General features: G+C 41.6%; 1 protein-coding gene across 7 annotated transcripts in view; it reads left to right on the forward strand.

Annotated features, from left to right (window-relative positions):
* The first annotated feature begins 8,516 nt into the window (after window positions 1–8,516).
* LOC112258060 (rho guanine nucleotide exchange factor 12-like) overlaps window positions 8,517–25,092 on the forward strand; it is a 149,215-nt gene continuing 132,639 nt past the window's right edge. For 3 of the 7 annotated variants that reach the window (XM_042326969.1, XM_024432140.2, XM_024432139.2), the window contains exon 1: window positions 8,517–9,733. In XM_042326969.1, the coding sequence (XP_042182903.1) occupies window positions 9,702–9,733 (32 nt within the window). In that variant the 5' untranslated portion in view covers window positions 8,517–9,701. The remainder of the gene's footprint in view (window positions 9,734–25,092) is intronic. The other 4 variants (XM_024432138.2, XM_042326971.1, XM_042326970.1 and 1 more) reach the window with 4 other exon arrangements.

The following is a 25,092-nucleotide window of genomic DNA, read 5'->3' on the forward strand; positions in this document are numbered from 1 at the left end:
TTTTTTAAGGAATGTTTCAGAAGTGCATCACACTTTAAAATCTGCAATGTGTTTCAGTGTGATCTATCAATGGTCCAATTCATACATTGTTACAGTTCATTACTTTCATTAAACAGACTTTGTTACATTGTAGCTAGTTTTAGTGGAGTCTGTTGGGCGTGGGTAATTGAGGTCATTCTTGCAGGGACATGTGGTGTGGGACAGCTATTGTCTTTACACTTTACCCATCAGAGGGGGGTATGTGGTGTAGATGTCTCCCAACTCTCTTAAAGAGAGATTTGAATCGAGATCCGTCTCTTTACACTTCACAAGTACTGTATCTCTCCTGGACCTAGTTTGGGTCATCAAAGTAGTATAGTGTAAAGAGGCCATTTGTCACCTGTCTGCTTCATAGCTCTAAGGGTAATTAACTCAGTCCCAACGAGAAATTAGGAGGCCTGGGCCTAATCAAACATGGAAACACTAGTTTCCAAGAATGGGTTATGATGCTTGTAGATCCTGCACACTTGACTCACCTTTAATTGCCAGGCTTGTAATGCTTGTCACCTTGAAATCCAGACTGAATTCAGCACTGTTGCTCGTTTGCATGATTCAGTCTGTATTTTGAGGCTACCTGTCTTCAAATGCTATCAGGTTAACTTTTTGGTTAGGCTTAAAACAAAAATACATTTATATTGCTGGATTCAAACTTTCAACCATTGGAATCAGAGGCAGATGTTCATCCACCATCCCGTCCACAACACCCTAGCACAACCGAACCCCACTCTAAGGTAACAGCACTCACTGTTGCCCCTAGTGGCCGTTTTCCACATCTTCTCCCAACAACCTCAAACATGGGGAACAGAGGGTTAAATACACAACATGTAATGGATGGAATTGGAACCAGGTGTGATGGAAGACAAGACAAAATCAATGGAAAATTAAAAGTGGATCGGCGATGGCTAGAAGGTCGGTGACGTCGACCGCCGAACGCCGCCCAAACAAGGAGAGGGCCCGACTTCGGCGGAAGTCGTGACACCCATATTGCTAGAATGCAATGACTATATTGCTGGATTCAAACTTTCAATCTTTGGAATCAGAGGCAGATGTTTATCCACTATCCCGTCCACAACACCCTAGCACAACTGAACCCCACTTTAACGTAACAGCACTCACTGTTGCCCCTAGTGGCCGTTTTCCACATCTTCTCCCAACAACCTCAAACATGGCTGGATATCGAATACTGACTTGTATCATGGGCGACCTGGCTGAGCCTATAGTCACTACAATGTCCAAGGCTAGCCTATATTTCACTCAATTCTATTATCCTCACAGTTACAGTCATAGAGACTGTTGCATGTAGTATTTCGAGGAGAGAGTAACTGTAGTGCCTTATATCACTTGCTTGGTCTACAGCCAGGGTATATAATTGGAGGAAATCAACTAATCTCATAAGAGGCTAAAGCTGCTTGAGGAACCAAGGGGAAGGGATTTAGACTAGTTAGGGGACTAATTGATTGTGGTAGGCTTCCTTGACATTTTATTGCAGTGAAAAAGTGAACATGCACTCCATTTTAAATGTGCCAGGCATTTTTGGACTGACTTTTTGAGGCAGATCAAAAAGGTAATAGCAACACATATGGAGGCTGAAGATGGCAGACATTTGTTGTTGATATTGCAGATCTGGATTACAGGTTATGATGCTTGTGGAGAGAAAAGGATAAAGGTACCGTATGTAGGCTATGCAGTGGTGGAAAAAGTACTCAATTGTCATACTTGATAAAAAGTAAAGATACCTTAATAGAAAATGATTCAAGTAAAAGTCACCCAGTAAAAAAATACTTGAGTAAAAGTCTAAAGTATTTGGTTTTAAATATACTTAAGCATCAAAAGTAAAAGTATAAAACAGATGGCGCCCTTTTCTTGTTTTTTATTTACGGATAGCCAGGGGTGAAATTCAACACTCCAACATCATTACAAATTAAGCATGTGCGTTTAGTAAGTCCGCCAGATCAGAGGCAGTAGGGATGACCACTGATGTTCTATTGATAAGTGTGTGTATTAGGCAATTTTCCTGTCCTGCTAAGCATTCAAAATGTAACAAGTACTTTTGGGTTTCAGGGAAAATGTAAGGAGTAAAAAGTACATACTTTTCTTTACAAATGTTGTAAAAGTAGTAAAAAATAAAAAAAATAGTAAAGTACAGATACCCCCCAAAACTACATAAGTAGTACTTTAAAGTATTTTTACTTAAGTACTTTACACCACTGAGGCTATGCTTGTATGCTAGCATTTTGGCTATGGTCTTGATTGTTACTAGCCTATTACTATGGCTGGTAGGGCCATGTATGTATTAAATTGTGACACATGGGATCCTTTAGTACCTCCTACTGAATACATTAGCTTCGTACAATGCATTCGGACAATATTCAGACCCCTTTATTTTCCGCATTTTGTTACGTTACAGCCTTATTCTAAAATTGATTTAAAAAAATCTATACACAATACCCCATAATGACAAAGCGAAAACAAGTTTTTATTTTTTTCTTCACATTTATTAAAAATATAATTGATGGGACATGATTTGGAAAGGCACAAACCTGTCTATATAAGTTGACACTGCATGTCAGAGCAAAAACCAAGCCATGAGGTCAAATGAATTGTCCGTAAAGCTCCGAGACAAGATTGTGTCGAGGCAAAGATCTGGGGAAGGGTACCAAGAAATGTCTGCAGCATTGAAGGTCCCCAAGAACACAGCAGCCTCCATCATAAAAGGAAGAAGTTTGGAACCACCAAGACTCTTCCTAGAGCTGGCCCCAGGGCCAAACTGAGTAATCAAGGGGGAGAAGGGCCTTGGTCAGGGAGGTGACCAAGAACCTGATGGTCAGTCTGACAGAGCTCCTCTGTAGAGATGGGAGAAACTTCCAGAAGGACAACCATCTCTGCAGCACTTCACCAATCAGGCCTTTATGGTAGAGTGGCCAGACGGAAGACACTCCTCAGTAAAAGGAACATGACAGCCCGATTGGAGTTTGCCAAAAGGCACCTAAAGGACTCTCAGACTAGTCAGGATCGAGGGAAAGATGAAAAGAGCAAAGTACAGAGAGATCCTTGATAAAAACTTAGAGCTCTAGAGCTCTCATGACATCAGACTGCAATTTCTGGTAACTGTAATGAACTTATCCTCTGCAACAGAGGTACCTCTGGGTATTCCTTTCCTGTGGCATTCCTCATGAGAGACAGTTTCTTCATAGCGCTTGAAGAAACTTTAAAAGTTCTTGATATTTTCCGCATTGACTGACCTTCATGTCTTAAAGTAACGATGGAATGTCATTTCTCTTTGCTTATTTGAGCTGTTCTTGCCATAATATGGACTTGTTCTTTTACCACACATGTCTATCTTGTGTATACCGCCCCTAACTCATTGGCTCAAACGCATTAAATTCCACAAATTAACTTTTAACAAAGCACACCTGTTAATTGAAATGCATTCCATGTGACTACCTCATGAATCCGGTTGAATGAAGAGTGTGCAAAGCTGTCATCAAGGCAAAGGGTTTACTTTGAAGAATCTAAAATATATTTTGATTTAACACTTTTTTGGTTATGAAATGATTCCATGTGTTATTTCATAGTTTTGATGTCTTCACTATTATTCTACAATGTAGAAAATAGTAAAATAAAATAAAAACCCTTGAATGAGTAGGTGTGTCCAAGCTTTTGACTGGTACTGTAGGTCCTGGATCTCAGGAAGCTGGACCCCAGTGGTGCACTGGGCCGTACGCATTACCCTCTGTAGCGCATGACGGTCAGTTGCCGAGCAGTTGCCATAGGAGACAGTGATGCAACCGGTCAGGATGCTCTCGATGGTGCAGCTGTAGAACTTTGAGGATCTTGGGTCCCATGCCGTATTCTACCTCGGGTGAACAATACCTTGAGACTTCTTTAATATTAGACATTGTGCACCAGCAGTTATTGACAAATAGACACACACCCCCGCCCTGTTTCTTACCAGACGCAGCTGCTCTGTCCTGCAGATGCACAGAGAAGCCAGCCAGCTCTATATTATCGGTGTCGTTGTTCAGCCATGTCTCGTTGAAACATAAAATATTACAGTCTTGAATGTCCCATTGGTAGGATAGTCTTAATCGTAGATCGTCCAGTTTGTTTTCCAATGATTGCACATTGGCCAATAATACGGCGGGTAGTGGTGGTTTACCTACTCATCTGCGAATTCTTCCAAGGCATCCCCTTTTTCTCTGTCTTTTCTTCACTCGGATGACAGGGATATGGGCCTTGTCTCGACAAAGCAGTTTAATCCTTTGCGTCGAACTCATTAAAGAAAAAAACTTTGTCCAGTTTGAGGTGAGTAATCACTTTTCTGATGTCCAGAAGCTCTTTCCGGTCATAAGAGACGGTAGCATCAACATTATGTACAGAATGAGTTACAAACAATGCGAAAAAACTAACAAAATAGTACAGTTGGTTAGGAGCCCTTAAAACGGCAGCCATCTCCTCCGGTGCCTTTATCCCAAGGCGTTCATGGTCGAATTGCTGCAAAGAAACCACTACTAAAGGACACCAATAAGAAGAAAATGCTTGCTTAGGCCAACACGAGCAATGGACATTAGACCGTTGGAAATCTTTCCTTTGGTCTGATGATTCCAAATTTCAGAATTTTGGTTCCAACCGCTGTGTCTTTGGGAGATGCAGAGTAGGTGAACGGATGATCTTCAGAAACATTTATTCTAGTGTAAAAATTGACTACAAAGTATATCATTTTGGTCATAAAGTCAGTCTCGTGCAAAACAGAGATTTGCGAGATTATAGGGGGAAAAAATGTCACAGAATGAAGGGTACCATAACAGTTTTCATTATGTTCTGTTTATTTTAATCCTGTGCACATACCCACAGCTGGCAGCACCCAAGTGATCATCAATTCAGAGAGCAGCTGCACAACTTGCTTTGACATTCGATATCCCTATGGGGCTAGTTATGGACCATCAGTAAATAACACAATGTACATGAGACAATATAAAACATGTCAATAGCTCCAAATTTCAAAGATTTGAAAACCTCAAACCAACTATAAATTGTAGAAATTCATAAACAAATATTGAAAGCAATTAATGATACAACTGAAAGATGTGCAACATTGACGGCCCCTAACTAGCCACAGTTACTGATGTTAGTTCCCCATGAGACGCCATATGAACAAAGCCAGTATTACTTCCCTAAAATAGTCTGAATGAATCTATGATAATTTAAGCAACCTGTAATTAATTTGGACATTTTTGCCGAGGAGGTTTTAGTCGTGCAATTGTACATCTACCTAAGGTTCTTGTTGCAGTATTTCTCAAGTGAAGAAAATGTAAACTTGTTGTCTTATGTAAAGAAAGTCAGATCCGCTGCGCAGATGGGCAGGTATTATGATACTGATGGTTTGTTGAGACTAACCCTAACCCTTTTTCTAACCTTAACATCAGTCCCTTACCTGACACATTAGTTATCCTAACCTACCTGGTTAGGTCTCATAACCTGTCAAGTTAGTTCTTCTAACCTGCCATATGAATTCTTCTAACCTGCTATGTAAACAAACCACCAGTGCCGACAAACCATCCGTCTCACTGTGGTGTGTTCTGCCGTAGTATTGATTAGAGTGCAATTTTGACACTAGAATAAATGTTTCTGACTAATATCGATGCCACATTGGCCGTTTTCTATCAGAGAAGTTGTTTATTGCTTCCAGTTGCGCTTTAATAAATCCTCTTCAGGATCGGACCCTTATTTCAATTTTCGCCTAAAATTACATACCCAAATCTAACTGCCTGTAACTCAGGCCCTGAAGCAAGGATATGCATATTCTTGGTACCATTTGAAAGGAAACACTTTGAAGTTTGTGGAAATGTGAAAGGAATGTAGGAGAATATAACACATTAGATCTGGTAAAAGATAATACAAAGAAAAAAACAACCATTCTTTTACATTTTTTTTGTACTTTCATCTTTGAAATGCAAGAAATGTATTATTCCAGCCCAGCTGCAATGTCGATTTTGGCCACCAAATGGCAGCAGTGTATATGCAAAGTTTTAGACTGATCCAATGAACCATTCTATTTCTGTTCAAAATGTTGTTTCAAGACTGCCCAAATGTGCCTAATTGGTTTATTAATAACTTTTTTATGTTCAAAACTGTGCACTCTCCTCAAACAATAGCATTGTATTATTTTACTAAAAACTACTGTAAATTGGATGGTGCAGTTAGATTAACAAGAATGTAAGCTTTCTGCCAATATCAGATATGTCTATGTCCTGGGAAATGTTCTTGTTAATTACAACCTCATGCTAATCGCATGCTAATCTCAACGTCCTACAGGGGACCCACCGACCCTGAAGAAGTTTTAATGGCTAAGCCAAAAAACGAGGAAGTTCAGCCCCCTTTAAAGTGGTCTTGCAATACATTATATGTCCTCTGGGTGACAGTGTACTCCAATTGCATTTTTCCATGAGCATCATGAGAAAGTGTGCAGCCAAGATTGAAATTGCACAAAGGGAAGTTCCTCCACGACAGTAGACCCCTACCTATCAGTATTGATGCAAGTGGTGTGGTCAAGTGTTCACTCACTGAATACTGTTATTGTTTGTCAGCAGGTACACATGTTCTATATTAAACATGATGATTTCTGGAATCTCTTTTTGTACAGCTGATTCTATTGATCATAGATCTAAGGAGGTATATGGGGAGGTATTGGCATCAATCACCTACTACAACCAATTGCATTGAACTGAATGTCAGAGCCACCTTGATGCACCTCTTTGTGGTTATTTTATGACTAAATAATGACTGCAACGTCCTATAACTAATCCTGATTATAATTAAGATTTGTGATGAGACAATTGATGCACCGTATGTTATGCAGCCAGGTAAATCGCATTAAGCATGGTAGGCTATATAATGACTAATTACCCAGTACTTAGATTGTCCAGACAATTGGCTAAAGATTTGGAGAGTCGGATATATTACCAGACATAACATCATCTGATCATAGATAAGGGAGGATTCTTTTTTTCAGTGTATACAACGCAGCTTAAAAGACTGTCATGCAGAATGTAGCCTACTATAAATGGTTCATTTGGGCTAATATACAGTAACAGGACTCCTGGAAGAAATGAAGAACCGCACACTGTAGAAAAAAGGACTTACTGAAGAGCTCAGTGACTTTCAACGTGGCGCCGTCATAGGATGCCACCTTTCCAACAAGTCAGTTAGTCAAATTTCCGCCCTGCTAGAGCTGCCCCTGTCAACTAAGTGCTGTTATTGTGATGTGGAAATGTCTAGGAGCAACAACGGCTCAGCCGCGAAGTGGTAGGCCACACAAGGTCACAGAACGGGAGAGTCGAGTGCTGAAGCACATAGTTCGTAAAAATCATCTGTCCTCGATTGCAACACTCACTACCAAGTTCCAAGCTGCCTTGTGCTTCACAATAACTGTTTGTCGGGAGCTTTATGAAATGGGTTTCCATGGCCGAGCAGCCACACACAAGCCTTAGATCACCATGCACAATGACAAGCTTTGGCTGGAGTGGTGTAAAGCTCATCGCCATTAGACTCTGGAGTAGTGGAAACTCGTTCACTAGAGTGATGAATCACGTTTCAACATCTGGCAGTCTGACGGTCGAATCTGGGTTTGACGGATGCCAGGAGAACGCTACCTGCCCGAATACATAATGCCAATTGTAAAGTTTGGTGGAGGAGGAATAATGGTCTGGGGCTTTTTTCCATGGTTCAGGCCCTGTAGTTCCAGTGAAGGAAAACCTTAACGCTACTGCATACAATGACATTGTAGACAAACTTTGTGGCATGACAATGCCCCTGTACACAAAGTGTGGAAGAACTTGACTGGCCTGCACAGAGCCCTGACCTCAACCCCAACTAACACCTTTGGGATGAATTGGAACGCCGACTGTGAGCCAGGCCTAATCGCCCAGCATCAGTGCCCGACCTCACTAATGCTCTTGTGGCTGAATGGAAGCAAGTCACAACAGAAATGTTTCAACATCTAGTGGAAAGCCTTCCCAGAAGTGTGGAGGCTATTATAGCCGCAAACGGGGACCAACTCTATGATTTTGGAAAGAGATGTTTGACAAGCAGGTGTCCACATACTTTTGGTCATGTAGTGTACATCAGAAAATCAATAAATCAGTACCTAGTACAATAGAAAGCATGATCTAGATTATATACGAAACTTACAAAAGCGGACAGAGAAACATGATAAATTATTGCTTATATATACCATGTGAACATTTCCTCAGAATGTCTGTAATAAAGCCCTTTTGTGGAAAAATAAATAATTGACTGGCTGGGCCTGGCTACTACTTATAGAGCCTATACATATATATCTAGCCAATATAATATAATGTAGTTGATAGCCAAATAAACATTATATTAAAATGTATCTGTTGGAATGTGCAATAATAGGCTTAGTAAATGGGCCATCTACTGGTCTGTCATATATAGCATGATGTTGAATCATGACCATCCCATTTAGCCAACCTAACTAAACTGACATCAAAGGTTTTGAAAGCTCTATTCCGAAAACGTACCTAGGTGTTTTGATTCAAATACATACTGTAATTCAATGAAACGTAGTAGTCTCAACCGCAAAATAAACTAGGCTGCAGAAAACGGAATTTGTCGAGATCTGTGTGTTGCTTTCAAAAGTTGCTGTTACGAATTGCTGTGTCGGGACCCGGTTTGGCCCAAGAGGAAAGGTGATATTTTTGTATATATTTTTTCCTCTCCCTTTTTAGGGGTGGGATAATTATTTCAATTTCCATCCGCACTATAGTACAGTAAAGCGCCTGTGAGGATCGCTCATGTAATCTAAACGGTATTTGGAACGGAGTGGTGAAACAATATTTCAAATTTCGTGAAAACCTTTAGAACGCAGCAAGGATCACTTTCATTGTTGTCGACATTCTTCCAGGCATGAAGGACCAAATCCGTCTGGATTAAGGGGCGAATCGGATGGGAATTTTACCATGAAAACATTTTGGAAGGTAAATAAGCGACCAATTTCGAGAGAAACCAAGCTTCATTTGAGAGAACTTAATGAAAAGAAAACTAAAACAAGGAATCTTCAGAACGATTAGACCAATCTTGTCAAAACATTGGTCGAATTAGTAACTTTGTGCAGTGTTATTTCACATGGAAACAAATTAACAATAGGTAGTCAGTGCTAATACTTTCCGGGTAGTCTATTGACAAAGACGGACGCAGGCAGTGGCAGGCGATGCCCATGATACAGTGTGTTCGCAATTAATGTTTCTCCTAAAGATATTGAGAGGTTAACGTTTTATTTTCTAGTAACATTTCACCATACTCAAGAGTTATCAATGTATCATTGGCAATACGTTGTTTAATGCACGCCCCCGTAATGGTTCTGAAGAAGAACGTTTACAGTCACCTCTGATGTCTTCTGTCTGGAACAATTGTTTTACATCAATATTTGAAAAAACTAAATACACCAAAGAATTGAAGTCTACACTGAACCCATATGTTCTTATTTTAATGGATTAAACGAATTTGAATCGTTGTGGAACGCCCTTGGACGGACATTGAAAGCCAAGACGAAGCCATTCTCCAAAATACAGTTTGTCATTTTGATGAAAATGCTAACGTTAGTTGGATAAAATCCGTGTGGAAAAAACAACGGAAGCCCAATGAGCGAGACACAGTCAACACTCACTGACAGGTAAATAATATCTCATTCCCACGACGCATGAATGGTAAATCAACTCCTATACTGCTTATGCCGTTGCATTTATCCCTTCCCACGGCTCTGTATTGGTATTTTAATGTAACTATCAGCATATTGTAATGTAGCCTAGCAATACACATGATGGAATTTTTCCATGTCATGGTTTCAGGCCAGTGGACCAACGCGTTTGTTATGAAATCCGATGTCCCTTTCTAATATTATTAGATGTGTCTGATTTTCTCCTACCCCATTCATAGACGCTAACTGCTTTAGCGCCTATTGAAGGTATGGGGGAGTTTTGTTAAGAGCCCTGACACTTGCTCTAAACGTACCGCAAGCAATGCGTGTTTTTGGAAAAAGGCAGTGGTGGAAAAAGTATCCAATTGTCATACCTGATTAAAAGATAACTTCATAGAAAATGACTCAAGTGAAAGTCACCCAGTAAAATACTACTTGAGTGAAAGTATCAAAAGTAAAAATAATTTCAAACTCCTTATATTAAGCAAACCAGATGGCACAGTTCTTGTTTTTAATTTTTTAATTTTTTATTTACGGATAGCCAGGGGCACACTCAAGAGAACATTTACAAACTAGGCAATTGTGTTTAGGGCATCTGCCAGATCAAAGGCAGTCGGTTGGCATGACCAGGGATGTTCTCTTGATATGTTTGTAAATTGGACCATTTTCCTGTCCTGTAAAGCATCCAAAATGTAATGAGTTCTTTTGGGTGTCAAGAAAAATGAATGGAGTAAAAAGTACATAATTTTCTTTGGTAATGTAGTGGAGTAAAAATTGTCAATATAAATAGTGAAGTACAGATACCCCCTACTTAAATAGTACTTTGAAGTATTACACTACCGTTCAAAAGTTTGGGGTCACTTAGAAATGTCCTTGTTTTTTAAACAAAAGCACTTTATTTTTTGTCCATTAAAATAACATCAAATTGATCAGAGATACAGTGTAGACATTGTTAATGTGGTAAATTACTATTGTAGCTGGAAACGGTAGATTTATTTATATTTTTATGGGATATCTATAGTTGAAGTAAGAAGTTTACATACACTTAGGTTCGAGTCATAACTCGTTTTTCAACCACACACAAATTTCTTGTTAACAAACTATAGTTTTGGCAAGTCGGTTAGGACATCTACTTTGTGCATGACACAGGTCATTTTTCCAACAATTGTTTACAGACAGATTATTTAACTTATAATTCACTGTATCACAATTCCAGTGGGTCAGAAGTTTGTATGCACTAAGTTGATTGTGCCTTTAAACAGCTTGGAAAATTCCAGAAAATGATGTCATGGCTTCATAAGCTTTTGATAGGCTAATTCACATAGTTTGAGTCAATTGGAGGTGTACCTGTGGATGTATTTCAAGGCCTACCTTCAAAACTCAGTGATACCGCTCAGGAAGGAGATGTGTCCTGTCTCCTAGAGATGAAAGAACTTTGGTGAGAAAAGTGTAAATCAATCCCAGAACAAGAGCAAAGGACTTTGTGAAGATGCTGGAGGAAACGGGTACAAAAGTATCTATATCCACAGTAAAACAAGTCCTATATCGACATAACCTGAAAGGCCGCTCAGCAAGGAAGAAGCCACATTATGGCCATTGCATCATAACCTGTAATCCAGATCTGCAACATTGAACTACCGGACTCTGGGTTGCCCACTCTCTCTTGGGCCTTTGGGTTACCAGGTGCCGGTGGTACTTTTCAGCCTGGTACCCACCTTCCTTAGTCCTAGCATTTCGCTACACCCGCAATAACATGTGTATGTGACCAATAAAATGTCATTTGCATGGTTCGGGTAAAAAAGTAATACAAAAGGGGGCATTTTTATAGACTTGAAAGTCAGATCAGTGATGAACTGTTTTGAGAAAATAATTAAATTATTAGTGGCTCTCATGGTTGAAGGCTTTTATTTAGCCTAGGTATAATTTTAGAGAATCTGCGCACTTAAGATTATTTAGAGAATCTAGATACTTTTGGTCATGTAGTGTATGTCAAAAGTACACCAAAAGGTGTTCAATGGGGTTGAGGTCAGGGCTCTGTGCAGGCCAGTCATGTTCTTGCACAACAATCTCGACAAACAATTTCTGTATGGACCTCGCTTTGTGCATGGGGGGGCATTGTCGTGCTAAAACAGGAAAGGGCCTTCCACAAAGTTGGAAGCACAGAATTGTCCAGAATGTCATTGTATGCTGTTGCGTTTCAATTTCCGTTCACTGGAACTAAGGGGCCTAGCCCAAACCATGAAAAACAGCCCATTCCATTATTCCTCCTCCAAACATTACACTTTGGCACTATGCATTTGGGCAGGTAGCGTTCTCCTGGCATCCGCCAAACCCAGATTAGTCCGTTGGACTGCCAGAATGATGAAGCGTGATTCATCACTCCAGAGAACCCGTTTCCACTGTTCTATAGTCCAATGGCGGCGAGCTTTACATCACTCCAGCCAGCACTTGGCATTGCATATGGGGATTTTAGGCTTGTGTGCAGCTGTTCGGCCATGGAAACTCATTTCATGAAGCCCCCGACGAACAGTTCTTGTGCTGACCTTGCTTTCAGAGGCAGTTTGGAACTCGGTAGTGAGTGTTGCAACAGAGGAAAGATGATTTTTACGCCTTTCACCACTCGGTGATCCCATTCTGTGAGCTTGCGTTGCCTACCACTTCGCAGCTGAGCCGTTGTTGCTCCAAGACGTTTCCACTTAAAAATAACAGCAGTTACAGTTGACCCGGGTTAGCTCTAGCTGGGCAGAAATTTGACTGACTTGTTGGAAAGGTGGCATCTTGTGATGGTGCCATGTTGAAATTCTCTGAGCTCTTCAGTAAGGACATTCTGCTGCCAATGTTTGTCTATAGAGATTGCTTGGATGTGTGCTCAATATTATCGGCAGGGTAGCCTAGTGGTTAGAGAGTTGGACTAGGAACTGGAAGGTTGCAAGTTCAAACCCCTGAGCTGACAGGGTACTAATCTGTCGTTCTGCCCCTGAACAGGCAGTTAACCCACTCTTCCTAGGCCGTCATTGAAAATAAGAATTTGTTTTTAACTGACTTGCCTGGTTAAATAAAGGTAAAATTTAAAAATAAAAATTAAAAATTATACACCTGTCAACAACGGGTGTGGCTGAAATAGCTGAATCTACTAATTTGAAGGGGTGGCCACATACTTTTGTATAGATAGTTTATGTTGTGAATCACCGATTTAAATTTTGAAAATAATTAGATACTGTATAATTTTTAGGCCATATCGCCAGCCCTACTACAAGCAGATGGCGAATGCTTTAGAATACATTGCTATCTTAAACATCTCTATAGGCTCCTTTGAGTTTAAATGCTCACTCAAGAACTGATTTCATGAACATCTCAATCTAAATAGCACACATACACACGGTGTCTGAACTAGCCCTGTTAATCGTTATGATGACAACACAGGCACAGAATATTTCCCACTCACAATTTCTCCCATCCAGAAACAAGTTGATTTCACATGTTCTAACTAGCCCTGCTAAACCAAGATCAAAAACACACTGCAGAAAAGGACTCAGCTTCCTTACAAGACAACATACCGTATTGGTGTCTGTCTGACGATGTTTCGCTTAAGTACCAAGCCAACTGGGCAATCGGCTGCAGCCCCACTCCTCATTTCCTTCACCTTTTCATTTGCGAACATACCGGTTCCGAATAGTTCTCCATTTTACTTTATCGGTATCAGTGTTCAAATTTTGTGATTATCTCCTTCCAGCTGTTAACTTTAACCGACTACAACTGCATCGAAGGATTGCAGAGGTCATCGTATCGTCTCACGTCCTCGCACACATGCTCCTCATCTGGACAGAGACATAATTGAGCGTAGCAAATGTTGAAATAAAAGCACAAAGATGTATGATTGCAGGTAGAATAGCAGTAGCAGAAGAATAGCTGCATGTCCATCTCTTCTGTGTTTATACCAGAAGGGATACTAGAAGAGATGTGATGTAGACACAGGGCAGGATTTCCGTTGCAAAACTCACTCAATACTGCCCCTCATGTCTTCGCAAGGAATGTTACGGCGCGTCTCAATTTCCAGGTAGCAAAACAACTGTCAGATGCCGGTGCGCATTACAAGGAGCCGCCCCTTTGGTGAGAAACGACATTGCAACACTGCACTACTCTCTGTACCTTTCGTCTCTGTAAGTGTGTGAATTTACCTTAATGCTGTGGGTTATGCAGATTTTCTGTGGTTTGGCTCCGGTATATCTTACCTCTGATGGCCACCTGCAGAAATGCATACTAGTGGGTGGAGTTCCACCGTGCCTAAGCAGAAGAGTTCCTCCACCTTCTGGCACAATCCTGCTCATACACACACTGACTCTCCAACACACCCATTTATTCTGACTCTATACTCACGCGCACACACACTCACATAAAATCTTCCTTTACTCTGCTGCTACTCTGTCTATCATTCATCCTGATGCCATTTCACCTTACTCCTATACATATCTACCTCTTATCACTCCAGTATCCCTGCACATTGAAAATATGGTATTGGAACTGACCCTGTATATAGCTTCTTACTTTCTCGTGTTTTTCTTATTTTTATTTCTTGTTTTTGTTCTACCTTATGCTATTTTTTTTTAGGACTACATTGATATTGATCACTGCATTGTTGGGTTTAGAGCTTGCAGTAAATGCATTTCACTGTACTTCTGCACATGACATTAAAACTATGTCTGTATGTCCATGACTGACTGCCACAGAGGTTCAGGGCATTCAGGGCCAATTGGAAGTGTCATGCAGTTGAATCACTGACGAAGGTTGGGAAATGCAACTGGTTCTATTTGCTCTTTGTCACACAGTTTAGCTGATATGTGTATTTTCTCTCTCCCCTCACTCCACCCACTCTCGCGGGAAGTGGTGACATCACTGATAAACAATGTCTGTCAGCCCGGCCAGGCCACCAGCCCTTCCTGACAGAGCTGCTGGCCAGAGTGGTGCAGGATGGGAATGAGGAGCCTCGCTGTCATTCTGCACCCTTTGCAAATTACAGCATCAAGGGCCTTGTATGTATTTGAGCAGACAGTCAAAACATTGTGGCTGAACATCTCTCTACTTATTTCATGCAAAATTGCTTGTGAGTGGAGTTGAATTAACTATTTATGGTCATATGAATGACTCTTGGGATACCAATATCTTAACATCAGTATTCCTACACATGGAGGATGTTAGATGGATGTAGTGGTTGCATTAGTTAAAATATATCAACAGTGACAAATCATATCCTACAATGAAATGGTAGCTTTCTGCTTAGCTGATTATTGATCTATTAATTTTAGAGGCTTAATTTAAACTTTTGTCTGGCTTCTACAAATAACTTGGACATACAAATGAGAGTAATGAACAGCTAAAGGATATCCAGGAAAACATAGCTAAAATGCTCTCAATGTACACCAAAACCAACTTCTACAATCTATTGTTAAAGTAGATTTAGCTCGAAAAGAAAATAGTCTATCGTGTCAGACATGCACATACAAGGCATGCGCAAGACAACAAAGTTGCAAACTTAACAATATGAATTGGACCAGCATCAAAACAGAATGAGACGAAACAGCCTGGGAATATTGTCCTTCCCAGAAGACGAAGAAAACTGAGACCTTTCCAGCTACGTGGTCAAACTGATATCAGGGGAACTTGACGTGGATGTATCACCAGAGGATCTTTAACGGTACCATAGGATCGGCGTGAAACAGAAAACTGTTAGGGACCCTCACGTGGTAATCTTCAAGTTGTGGAACTATCAGACCAAAGTCAACCATCCGAAGGCACAGGGAGGTAGGAAATCAAAAACCATGGCCAATCCATTTGAAATCGTCCAGGACCTGTCTGCTAGGCTGAGAAAAAATAGCAAGCAATAAATTCCGATCAGACAGTCACTGGAGGACAAAGGAATCATATCTCAAAGCAAAGGATGGAATTCACAAGCGCCGATGAAGCCATAAACAGACTACAAGAAACCTTTCCAGTTGAAGGAGAGCCCCCTGTCCTGAGAGGATGAAGCAGGGAAAAAGTGATATGCACACTAAGCATACATACAGTGCCTTCAGAAAGTATTCATATCCTGTGACCTATTCCACATTTTGTTGTTACAGCCTGAATTCAAAATGGATTCAATAGATTTCCCCCCCCTCACCCATCTACGCACAATACCCCATAATGAAAACATGTTCATATAATTTTTTTGCAAATGTATTGAAAATGAAATGCAGAAATATCTAATTTACATAAGTATTCACACCCCTGAGTAAATACTTTGTAGAAGCCCCTTTGGCAGTGATTACGTCTGTGAGTCTTTCTGGGTAAGTCTCTAAGAGCTTTCCACACCTAAAATTGCGCAACATTTGCCCAAATGTATTCTTTTCAAAATTCTTCAAGCTCTGTCAAATTGGTTGTTGATCATTGCTTAACAACCATTTTCAGGTCTTGCCATAGATTTACTTGAAGTCAGGAACGTTCACTGTGTTATTGGTAAGCAACTTCATTGTAGATTTGACCTTGTTTTAAGTAATTGTTCTGCTGAAAGGTGAATTCATCTCCCAGTGTCTGGTGGAAAGCAGACTGAACTAAGTTTTCCTCCAGGATGCCTGTGCTTAGCTCCATTCAGTTTATTTTGAATCATGACAAACTCCTTAGTCCTTAATGATTACAAGCATACCGGGCAGGTGTTTGTGACTCAGTGACTCCACCTTGTCCCTGTACCGGCATTTTGGAATAACTACACTGTTTATATTCAGCCATATTTCCAGACCTCTTTTCATGGTTAAATGCGGTGTGGTGGATCGCGCAGTATTATGCAAAGAATAGATGGACCAAACAAGTCTCAACTTCATGGATCTAGATGCTTTACTACAAGACGAGATAGTCAAACATGACTTCAATCGAATTTCAGTTATGTAATTTTATTCCGTCTATTTAATTTGCTGCAGTTGCTCATCCAGTTTTCGTATGCCTCAGATGTCCTTGAATGCAGTGTGGCCAAAACTGAATCTGTGGCCAGGCTTTATCCTGCCAGAGTCAGGAAGAAATGGAAATATCTAGTTGCCGAGAAACGTTGGCTCCACGGAACAGCGAGTGACAAGATGTCAAGGCCCAGGCTAAGCAGTGTCAACTCAGGAATTGTTGAGGTCTGTGCTGATACCTCGACATGCCTTCCAACTGTGCTAAACCCCTTTCAAGCAATCTCTTTCTCTCTCTTACTCACACAGTTTCTCACTCTTACAGCTTTGCCCAGCTGTTTCTACACTCTGCTGTCTGTTTGCCACATGTGATGCAGCAGCAAGTCACATGCCTCTCAGGGAACATACTTCTGTCCTAACTTTTCATAATGTCTGTGGTATTTTGTGTCGACAGTCACTTTGCTCTCTTCATGCTTTTGGTTATTGCTTCTGCTTCAGAAGCCAGAACATTTAGGTTATTGCAGTGGACAGGACATGGCCACAGATTATAAGAATTAGAATTGGTATATGTCAAAGAAATTATACTTTCTTCCACTTTCTATGCCTGATTTTGGTTCCTTTTCCTTGGAGTCTCTGAAACAACAGAGAAGGAAGCATTATCTATATTACACAATCAAAGGCATTGAAGCAGTTTACTACCTTAGTGAAAGTAGCCAATGACTGAGTTAAAATCGAGCTACTTGATGTATGCTACTTGACGTAATAGGAGATTAGGGCTGACCCCATTTAGTCGACTGGTCGATTGTTTGGTCGATAGGCTGTTGGTTGACCGAGATTTCTTTAGTCGAGCATATAGCCAGAAAAATGTAAATAAATGATGGTGTACAAGACACCTGTCTGATTCGCTCCTGTCTGAGTGGACTAATCCATTGTGGAGGGAGATGGCACAGTTCATCACTCTAAGACATGCTACTGAAATTGTATATGGTTATATTACATAATAATAATAATAATAATAATAATAATGATGGTGCAACACTTTCTCCCGCGTTGGATAGCGGTCGCTCTCCGTTGTTTTGAAACATCAGGGCGCTGTTGAATTGGTGCCTTTTCATAGATTATGTTGCTATGTGCATAAGAGCAAAGTTACCCAGCATGTTGGCGTTGAGAACAATCCGCCGGAGACAGCAGTGCATTTAGGAGATGAGAAAACAACCCTTAATTGTCTTAGAATAGTGAGGAGAGAGGAAACGCCAAACTTCATTAGGTCTATAATCAACAGCCTAACTGTTAAATGTGCCTGGCTGTATTCTATATATAGTGTGTGTGTATGTGGAAAAATAATACAGATCCTGCTTCAGTAGCCTGTTTGACTGTTTGTTTAATAGCCTACTGATTTCGTGAGCACCAAGTGTCTAGCAATCACAACGTCTGATAAACAATTTTACAAATTCAGTTTTTAATCTTTCCTATGCCGTAATAAAGGGTTTAGACGGTTTTTTTCACCCCTTAGAACAGCCTCTCTAGAATTACATATGATTTATTTGTTTACACTGTTCCAATTTGTCAGAGAAATTATATTTGTAATAATAATAACCCTCCTTGATCTCGTTGTTTTTGTTATGATCATTATAATAAGTAATGTTATCATTAGTAGGCTTAGTATAGCAGCCTTGTATAACCACCATCGGGCTGTAGGCCTAAGAGCGAGTCCTGTTTAGACTTAATACTGTAACTTAGGCCTATATTTCAGTACTTATATAGGCTACTGTATCAATCAATTATTAATTTGTTCATGTCATCACACAGCATATGTGTCCTTCATGATTTGAAATGCAGTCAAGCATTTTAGTTTTAAAATAACAAAGCAACCTTTGAAATATTAGCATAAACAATAAATAAACCATTCCATGTCAGCAACAGTATTCACAAATGCATGCTACTGTTTTTGGTCTTTGCAATAATAAAGGCTTTTCAAAAACAATAAAATAATAATAATTACAACAGAGTCTTCTACGCTTATCATTTATTTAGTGTTGTTTACATTGTTCCAAAGGGCCAGAAAAATGATATTGTAATCTAACAGCACCTGTTTGGCACAAATAATATGCATGCAGCGCTTGCTACTTATCTTCTTTTTCTTGATCTCCAGTATTTTCCACAACCAGTCAAATTTATTCCATACATCTGACTTCCTCTTTACCTCCTCAGCAACCAACCATTCCACCGTTTCGAGTTTGTCACGTCACCTGCATCCATTTTGCTCTCACGTCTTCTGGTGTTCAGAGTTTTTATAATCAAGTTATTCATGTGATTATGGTATGCTATAGGTCAGGCCCTATTGGTCACGTGCCAGCGATGCATACATGTGTCACATAAAGAGAGCAAGGTTTGAGGGAATAGAGAATGTATTTCCTAAACAAATGAGGGATTTCGGTAAGAGAACTTTTCAGTCAGATATGGCTGTAATTATTTTCAGGTTCAGCAACACGGACAGCGCGATAACACTGATGTTCTGTGGTGGTCGCTGCAGGAGAGAGAGAACGGGTGCTAGTCACTCTGTCATTTTTTTAACACAGAACATCAAATCAATTGCAGTCGGACTCTTGATCTCGTTGTTGTTTTTGTGTGTCTTTTAATAATTTCAGTAAACAGTGCACTTTAAGCATCAGACAAGCTCAGTGCATATAGTTTATTTGATTAAAACACATTAAATGTGTCTGTACCAGTCAAAAGTTTGGACACACCTACTCGTTCCAGAGTTTTTCTTTCTTTTTATTTTCTACATTGTAGAATAATAGTGAAGACATCAACTATGAAATGACACATGGAATCATGTAATAACCAAAGAAGTGTTAAACAAAATAAAATATGTTATGTTTGAGATTCTTCAAATAGCCACACTTTGCCTTGACAGCTTTGCACACTCTTGGCATTCTCTCAACCAGTTTCCCCTGGAATGCTTTTCCAACAGTCTTGAAGGAGTTTCCACATATGCTGAGCACTTCTTGGCTGCTTTTCCTTCACTGCGGTCCAACTCATCCCAAACCATCTCAATTGGATTGGCGTCAGGTGATTGTGGAGGCCAGGTCATCTGATGCAGCACTCCATCACTCTCCTTCTTGGTCAAATAGCTCTTACACAGTCTGGAGGTGTGTTGAATCATTTCCTGTTGAAAACAAATGATAGTCCCACTAAGCCCAATGGTATGGCGTATCGCTACAGAATGCTGTGGTAGCTATGATGGCTAAGTGTGCCTTGAATTCTAAATAAATCAGTGTCACCAGCAAAGCACCCCGACACCATCACACCTCTTCCATGCTTCACAGTGGGAACCACACATGCTCAGCTCATCCGTTCACCTACTCGGTGTCTCACAAAGACACGGCGGTCTCACATTTGGACAAATTTCAACCCTATCTAATGTCCATTGCTTGTGTTTCTTGGGGAAAGCAAGTCTCTTCTTCTTATTGGTGTCCTTTAGTTGTGGTTTATTTGCAGAAATTTGACCATGAAGGCCTGATTTGTCTGTTACGTGAACTCTGTGAAGCATTCATTTGGGCTACAATCTGAGGCTGGTAACTCTAATGAAGTTATCATCTGCAGCAGAGGTAACTCTGGGTCTTCATTCCTGTGGCGGTCCTCATGAAAGCCAGTTTCATCATGACGCTTGACGGTTTTTGCAACTGCACTTGAAGAAACTTTAAAAGTTCTTGACATTTTCCAGATTGACGAACCTATATATATAAATATATATATCACTTGTGTATTGATTTTAAGAAAGGCATTGATGCTTATGGTTAGGTACACATTGGATGCAACGACAGTGCTTTTTCGCAAATATGCTTGTTAAATCATCACCTGTTTGGCGAAGTAGGCTGTGATTCGATGATAAATGGACGGGCACCGCATCGATTATATGCAACGCAGGACAAGCTAGATAAACTAGTAATATCATCAACCATGTGTTGTTAACTAGTGCTAATGTTAAGATTGTTTTTTTTATAAGATAACTTTCATGCTAGCTAACAACTTACCTTGGCTCCTTGCTGCGCTCGCGTAACAGGTAATCAGCCTGCCGCGTAGTCTCCTCATGGAATGCAATGTAATCGGCCATAATCGGTGTCCATTCCGATTAATCAGTCGACCTCTAATTATATATACACTGCTCAAAAAAATAAAGGGAACACTTAAACAACACAATGTAACTCCAAGTCAATCACACTTCTGTGAAATCAAACTGTCCACTTAGGAAGCAACACTGATTGACAATAGATTTCACATGCTGTTGTGCAAATGTAATAGACAACAGGTGGAAATTATAGGCAATTAGCAAGACACCCCCAATAAAGGAGTGGTTCTGCAGGTGGTGACCACAGACCACATCTCAGTTCCTATGCTTCCTGGCTGATGTTTTGGTCACTTTTGAATGCTGGCAGTGCTTTCACTCTAGTGGTAGCATGAGACGGAGTCTACAACCCACACACGTGGCTCAGGTAGTGCAGCTCATCCAGGATGGCACATCAATGCGAGCTGTGGCAAGAAGGTTTGCTGTGTCTGTTAGCGTAGTGTCCAGAGCATGGAGGCGCTACCAGGAGACAGGCCAGTACATCCGGAGATGTGGAGGAGGCCGTAGGAGGGCAACAACCCAGCAGCAGGACCGCTACCTCCGCGTAAGGAGGAGCACTGCCAGAGCCCTGCAAAATGACCTCCAGCAGGCCACAAATGTGAATGTGTCTGCTCAAACGGTCAGAAACAGACTCCATGAAAGTGGTACGACGACCCGACGTCCACAGGTGGGGGTTGTGCTTACAGCCCAACACCGTGCAGGACATTTGGCATTTGCCAAAGAACACAAAGATTGGCAAATTCGCCACTGGCGCCCTGTGCTCTTCTCAGATGAAAGCAGGTTCACACTGAGCACATGTGACAGACGTGACATAGTCTGGAGACGCCGTGGAGAACGTTCTGCTGCCTGCAACATCCTCCAGCATGACCGGTTTGGCGGTGGGTCAGTCATGCTGTGGGGTGGCACTTTGGGGGGCCGCACAGCCCTCCATGTGCTCGCCAGAGGTAGCCTGACTGCCATTAGGTACCGAGATGAGATCCTCAGACCCCTTGTGAGACCATATGCTGGTGCGGTTGGCCCTGGGTTCCTCCTAATGCAAGACAATGCTAGACCTCATGTGGCTGGAGTGTCAGCAGTTTCTGCAAGAGGAAGGCATTGATGCTATGGACTGGCCCGCCCGTTCCCCAGACCTGAATCCAATAGAGCACATCTGGGACATCATGTCTCGCTCCATCCACCAACTCCACGTTGCACCACAGACTGTCCAGGAGTTGGCGGATGCTTTAGTCCAGGTCTGGGAGGAGATCTCTCAGGAGACCATCCGCCACCTCATCAGGAGCATGCCCAGGCGTTGTAGGGAGGTCATACAGGCACGTGGAGGCCACACACACTACTGAGCCTCATTTTGACTTGTTTTAAGGACATTACATCAAAGTTGGATCAGCCTTGTAGTGTGGTTTTCCACTTTAATTTTGAGTGTGACTCCAAATCCAGACCTCCATGGGTTGATACATTTGATTTCCATTGATCAGTTTTGCGTGATTTTTGTTGTCAGCACATTAAACTATGTAAAGAAAAAAGTATTTAATAAGAATATTTCATTCATTCAGATCTAGGATGTGCTATTTTAGTGTCCCTTTTTTTTTGAGCAGTGTGTGTGTGTGTATGTGTGTGTATATATATATATATATTCAGTACCTTCGGAATGTATTTGCACCCCTTGATTTATTTCACATTTTGTTACTTTACAGCCTTATTCTAAAAGTACAGAGAGATCCTTGATGAAATCCTGCTCCAGAGCGCTTAGGACCTCAGACTGGGATGAAGGTTCACCTTCCAACAGGACAACAACCCTAAGCACACAGCCAAGACAATGCAGGAGTGGCATCTGGACAAATCTCTGAATGTCCTTGAGTGGCCCAGCCAGAGCCTGGACTTGAACCCAATCGAACATCTCTGGAGAGACCTGAAAATCAAATCAAACTTTATTTGCCACATGTGCCGAATACAACAAGTGTAGACTTTACCGTGAAATGCTTACTTACAAGCCCTTAACGAACAGTGCGGTTAAATAAGAAGAAAATATTTACTAAGTAGGCTAAAAGAAACAATAAGAATACCAATATTGAGGCCATATACAGGCGGCACCGGTACTGAGTCAGTGTGCAGGGGTACAGGCTGAGGTAATCTATACATGTGGGCGAAGTGACTATGCATAACAAACAATAACAAACAAACAAACAGCGAGTAGCAGCAGTGTAAAGCTGTTGAGGAGCCTTTTGGTCCTAGACTTGGTGCTCCGGTACCGCTTGCCGTGCTGTAGCAGAGAAAACAGTCTATGACTTGGGTGACTGGAGTCTCTGACAATTGTATGGGCTTTCTTCTGACACCGCCTATTATATAGGTCCTGGATGGCAGGAAGCTTGGCCCCAGTGATTTACTGGGCTGTTTGCACTACCCTCTGTAGCGCCTTACGGTCAGATGCCGAGCAGTTGCCATACCAGGCGGTGATGCAACCAGCCAGTATGCTCTCTGATGCTGCTGTAGAACCTTTTGAGGATCTGGGGACCCATGCCACATCTCTTCAGTCTCCTGAGGGGGAAAAGGTTTTGTCGTGCCCTATTAACGACTGTCTTGGTATGTTTGGTATGTTTGGACCATGATAGTTCATTGGTGATGTGGACACCAAGGAACTTGAAACTCTCGATCCGCTCCACTACAGCCCCGTCGATGTTAATGGGGGCCTGTTCGGCCCGCCTTTTCCTGTAGTCAACGATCAGCTCCTTTTTCTTCTTGCTCACATTGAGGGAGAGGTTGTTGTCCTGGCACAAATTCTCTGACCACCTCCCTATAGGCTGTCTCATCGTTGTTGGTGATCAGGCCTAACACTGTTGTGTCGTCAGAAGACTTAATGATGGTGTTGGAGTCGTGTCTGGCCACGCAGTCGTGGGTAAACAGGGAATACAGCAGGGACTAAGTACACACCCCTGAGGGGCCCCAGTGTTAAGGATCAGCGTGGCAGATGTGTTGTTGCCTCCTCTTACCACCTGAGGGCGGCCAGTCGGGAAGTCCAGGATCCAGTTGCAGAGAGAGGTGTTTAGTCTCAGAGTCTTTAGCTTAGTGATGAGCTTCGTGGGCAATATGATGTTGAACACTGAGTTGTAGTCAGTGAACAGCATTCTCACATAGGTGTTCCTTTTGTCCAGGTGAGAAAGGGCAGTATGGAGTGCGATTGAGATTGAGTTGTCTGTGGATTTGTTGGGGGGTATGTGAATTGGAGTGGGTCTAGGGTGTCTGGGAGGATGCTGTTGATGTGAACGATGACCAGCCTTTCAAAGCACTTCATGGCTACCGACGTGAGTGCCACGGGGCGGTAATCATTTAGGCAGGTTACTTTTGCTTCCTTGGGCAGAGGGACTATGGTGGTCTGCTTGAAACATGTAGATATTACAGACTCGGTTAGGGAAAGGTTGAAAATGTCAGTGAAGACACTTGACAGTTGGTCAGTGCATGATTTGAGTACACGTCCTGGTAATCCGTCTGGCCCACCAGCTTTGTGAATGTTGACCTGTTTTAAAGGTTTTGTTCACATCGGCTACCGAGAGCGTTATATCACAGTCATCCAGAACAGCTGATGCTCTCGTACATGCTTCATAAAAGGCATTTAGCTCGTCTGGTAGGGTCGCGTCACTGGACAACTCGCGTCTGGTTTTCCCTTTGTAGTCTGTTATAGTTTTCCAGCACTGACACATCTGATGAGCGTCAAAGCCGGTGTAGTAGGTTTCAGTCTGAATCCTGTATTGACACTTTGCTTGTTTGATGGTTTGTCTGAGTGCATAGCGGGATTTCTTATAAGCATCCGGATTAGTCTTCCGCTCCTTGAATGCGGGCAGCTCTAGCCTTTAGCTCGATGCGGATGTTGCCAGTAGTCCATGGCTTCTGGTTGGGATATGTATGTACAGTCACTGTGGGGACGACGTCAACGATGCACTTATTGATGAAGCCGATGACTGAGGTGGTGTATTCCTCAGTGCCATTGGACGAATTCCGGAACATATTCCAGTCTATGCTAGCAAAACAGTCCTGTAGTGTAGCATCCACGTCATCTGAATACTTCCGTAATTGAGCGAGTCACTGGTACTTCCTACTTTAGGTTTTGCTTGTAAGCAGGAATCAGGAGGATATATTTGTGGTCAGATTTTCCAAATAGAGGGCTGGGGAGAGCTTTGTATGCATCTCTTTGTGTGGAGTAATGGTAGTCTAGGATAATTTTTTCCCACCTGGTTGCACATGTGACATGCTGGCAAAAATGTGGTGAAACTGATTTAAGCTTGCCTGCATTAATG

Source organism: Oncorhynchus tshawytscha, linkage group LG09, assembly GCF_018296145.1.
Source record: "Oncorhynchus tshawytscha isolate Ot180627B linkage group LG09, Otsh_v2.0, whole genome shotgun sequence".
NCBI lineage: Eukaryota > Metazoa > Chordata > Actinopteri > Salmoniformes > Salmonidae > Oncorhynchus > Oncorhynchus tshawytscha.